The sequence below is a fragment of the Acanthisitta chloris genome, unplaced genomic scaffold (genome assembly GCF_000695815.1).
Source record: "Acanthisitta chloris isolate BGI_N310 unplaced genomic scaffold, ASM69581v1 scaffold10265, whole genome shotgun sequence".
Classification (NCBI taxonomy): Eukaryota; Metazoa; Chordata; class Aves; order Passeriformes; family Acanthisittidae; genus Acanthisitta; species Acanthisitta chloris.
The window spans coordinates 33,232-36,558 of NW_008673143.1; the positions used below are offsets into that span (position 1 = coordinate 33,232).

General features: G+C 47.4%; 1 protein-coding gene across 1 annotated transcript in view; it reads right to left on the reverse strand.

The window, feature by feature from the left end:
* The window catches only part of SMYD4 (SET and MYND domain containing 4), a gene marked incomplete at its 5' end in the record, with an annotated part of 5,475 nt that extends 2,230 nt beyond the window's left edge, over positions 1 to 3,245 (reverse strand). The window contains 5 exons of the mRNA XM_009074810.1: positions 240 to 406; positions 704 to 783; positions 985 to 1,042; positions 1,828 to 2,980; positions 3,156 to 3,245. Coding sequence (XP_009073058.1) covers positions 240 to 406; positions 704 to 783; positions 985 to 1,042; positions 1,828 to 2,980; positions 3,156 to 3,245 — 1,548 coding nt within the window. The remainder of the gene's footprint in view (positions 1 to 239; positions 407 to 703; positions 784 to 984; positions 1,043 to 1,827; positions 2,981 to 3,155) is intronic.
* Between the last annotated feature and the right edge of the window lie 82 nt (positions 3,246 to 3,327).

The window sequence follows — 3,327 nt, forward strand, 5'->3', positions numbered from 1 at the left end:
TCTGTTAGCTCTGTGTTGTGTTAGAGAGATGCTAAACTATTTTTTCAGTTGTATTCATTAAATGAAGTGACTTTTCTGCAAACAGCTATTTGATTTTACAAAAAACTGTCTTGACTCTAGAGGAGCTTTTGCCTTCTGAGCAGAGATCATGGACAGAGCTCTTCAACTCTTGGCTTTCCTAGAGACCCAAACATTACACATTCCAATAAGATCCACAGTCATAACTATGGAAGAACTACCTGCATTGGAGAGTGGCAGCTGGGACAGCAGAATGAGTTTCTCATGGACACCACACTCTTGCCATCTGACTCTAACTCCTCGAGGCATGCCCGACATCGACACTCAAAGAAATATTGCCTGAGAAGCTGTTGTCTCTCAGCAGCTCTCATTCTGCATTGGTGAGGCCCTGCAAAGGGATGGCAAGGGCAGAAATCTCTAAACGCGTTCTTAAACATCAGAACAAACGAATCTTTGTCATAATTGAGACTAGATGTATTTTGGAGAGGACATAACTGGAGACTGAAAATCTAACAGTGAGCTCAAGAGATAAAACACTGCATTGATATCTTTGATCAAGGCTGATACATAAATAAAGAACCCAGCAACATTATACTGAGAATTATCATATTAATAACTGTTTCAGCATGTCAAGGAGAGGTGAATGATGTCTGTGCCTTGAGACAAACACAGAGGTAATGCTTACCATAGCAATGGAGAATCTCTTGGCCACTTGGGATTGGCTGCGATGCCCTAACAGTGGCAGCTGTGCCACTAAATGCCACACTAGAAATAAAGAACCCAGCAACATTATACTGAGAATTATCATATTAATAACTGTTTCAGCATGTCAAGGAGAGGTGAATGATGTCTGTGCCTTGAGACAAACACAGAGGTAATGCTTACCATAGCAATGGAGAATCTCTTGGCCACTTGGGATTGGCTGCGATGCCCTAACAGTGGCAGCTGTGCCACTAAATGCCACACTAGACTAGAGTGGCCAGGCGCACAGGCTTCCTGCTTACAATAGCTTCATCTCTGGACTCTAAAAACAAAAGGAAAACAAGCAGGTTGAGAATGAATGCTAAAAACCACAACTTCTGCAATGAGTACTGTGAAGAACTGCAGATAGCAGCAGAAAGGTTTCTGGTATATTGCTGCAATAAATTATAGCTAAGCACACTCTGCATGTGCACCAAATAACAGGGAAGGGCCATTAAATTTTAAGCAAATCATTTCCATCTGCAATGGGAGATTTTTACGGCTGAGAATTCAATCTCTTCGCTTCACACAAGCTAAATGAGCAAGGACAGGACAGTTCTGGGCCCCTTAGTACAAGAAAGACAAGGAAACACTGGAGAGAGTTCAGTGGAGGCCCCAAAGATGATGAAGGGTCTGGAGCATCTCTCTGCTGAGGAGGGACTGAGGGAGATGGGCCTAGTTAGTCTAGAATAAGACTGAGAGAGGATCTCATCAATACATAGAAATATCTCATAGGCAGGTGCCAAGAGGATGGTGTCAGACTCTTTTCAGTGGTACCCAGAAACAGGACAAGGAGTAATGGCCACAAAGTAAAACACAAGCTCCACCTTAACATGAGGAAGAACTTCCTTCTCTTGAGGGTGGCAGAGCCCTGGAACAGGCTGCCCAGAGAGGTTGTGGAATCTGCCTCTCTGAAGACATTCAAAACCTACCTGGACATGTTCCTGTGTCACCTGCTCTAGCTGATCCTGCCTTGGCAAGGGGGTTGGACTGGATGATATCCAGAGGTTCCTTCCAACCCTAACAGTTCTGTGACAACAGACAAGGGCTTAAAAGTTTTAATCTTACCTGACTCCTGCATTACAGTGATTGCTTGTGCATTACACTGCAGCTGCAACATGTGTCTCAGCATCGCTTCTGCCACAGTCTTCAGCTCTGGAGACAATTCATCTGATGTTGTTTCAGATGTCTTTGGTTTGGAGCACTGCTCAGATGATTCCTGATTCAAAACAGCAGCCTCTAGGCCAGCTTTTTGCAGCCGTTTGCATAGAGCTACTACACTTAGCACGCAGAGGAACTTGTGCTCAGGGCTGTGCTGCTCAGTGTGGGGCAAGAGGTGGAACACAGCTTGGTAAGAACTCTGGTACTGACCATCACTGTTACAGCCAGGGATACCTCTGGTACCAGCTCCTGCAGCTGGTGCCTCACTGAGATGTTTGCAGCTTGCCTCAGGGTTGTGAAGGTCATTGTTCCCACTGTGAGACCATTCCACCAGCCTGCTAACCTCTGCAAATCCTGCCAGTAGAACAGTCCTCAAGGCCACATGGCAGAAGACCCCCAATGTGAGAAGCAGTGCTCCCAGGCCACACTCTGTCCTGTGGTACTGCTCCCACGCCACATCTGCACAGCCTTGGCTGCAGTACTTGGCATAACTGCATCCCTGACAAGGCACTGAGGCCAAGAGCTGCCTCAGACAACGGTGGCAATAAAGATCTGCATTAGTGACTTGAGTATCCCACACTGTTTCACTGCTGTCCTGCAGAAGAAGCCCCTCCCCAGGGCAGAGCACACTTACAAAGGCTTCCTCTTTCAACAGGCTCTGTCCTGGCACAATGTCCTGGGAGGCCACCAAGTGCCGTCCTCTCTCTGTATCAAAATTCAAGCTCAGAGAAGAAGATGCATGTGAAATACTGTTGTTCTCTTCCCAGATCTCTGACTTTCCTTGAATGTCACCACATGATCCTTGAGCAGGCTCTGGACACCTCTGCTTCTCCTGTAATTTAACCTTCAGTTGACTTAACTTTTTTAGCAGTGTCTGATGTGTAGGACTAGCCATGAGCCCATCCACAGCGATTTTACTCTCCATCACACTGAGGACATCTGCTGCATCCTGTAACCTCCCAAGGCACAACAGACATTCAGCTTTCCGCAGCAAGACCTTGGGCAGCAGCTTGTCTGGATAACCATGGCTTTCAGCCCTGGAAATATCTTCCAAACAAACCTAGAAACAAGGACAAGACCTTCAAAACATCCTTGAAAACCAGCTGAGACTCAAGCTCTTTTATTCCATCTACGATGCAAAATATTTTAATACGGCTATATTAACCAGCAAATTCCACGTGCACAGCCAACCTTGCTGCCCAAACACAGACTCCTGGCATAGAAGGAAAGCTTACCTCAAGGTGCCCCAGGTGGAAGAGGGCGGCGGAGCGGTTGGCAAAGCACACAGACACCTCGGGGCTGCCGCGGGGCTCGTGGGACGCTGCCTGCGCAGACCAGGGAACTGCTGCCGTGAGGGGATCCCTCCAGGTACCCTCTCGGGGGGAGCTGCGGGACCTCCTCCCCGGG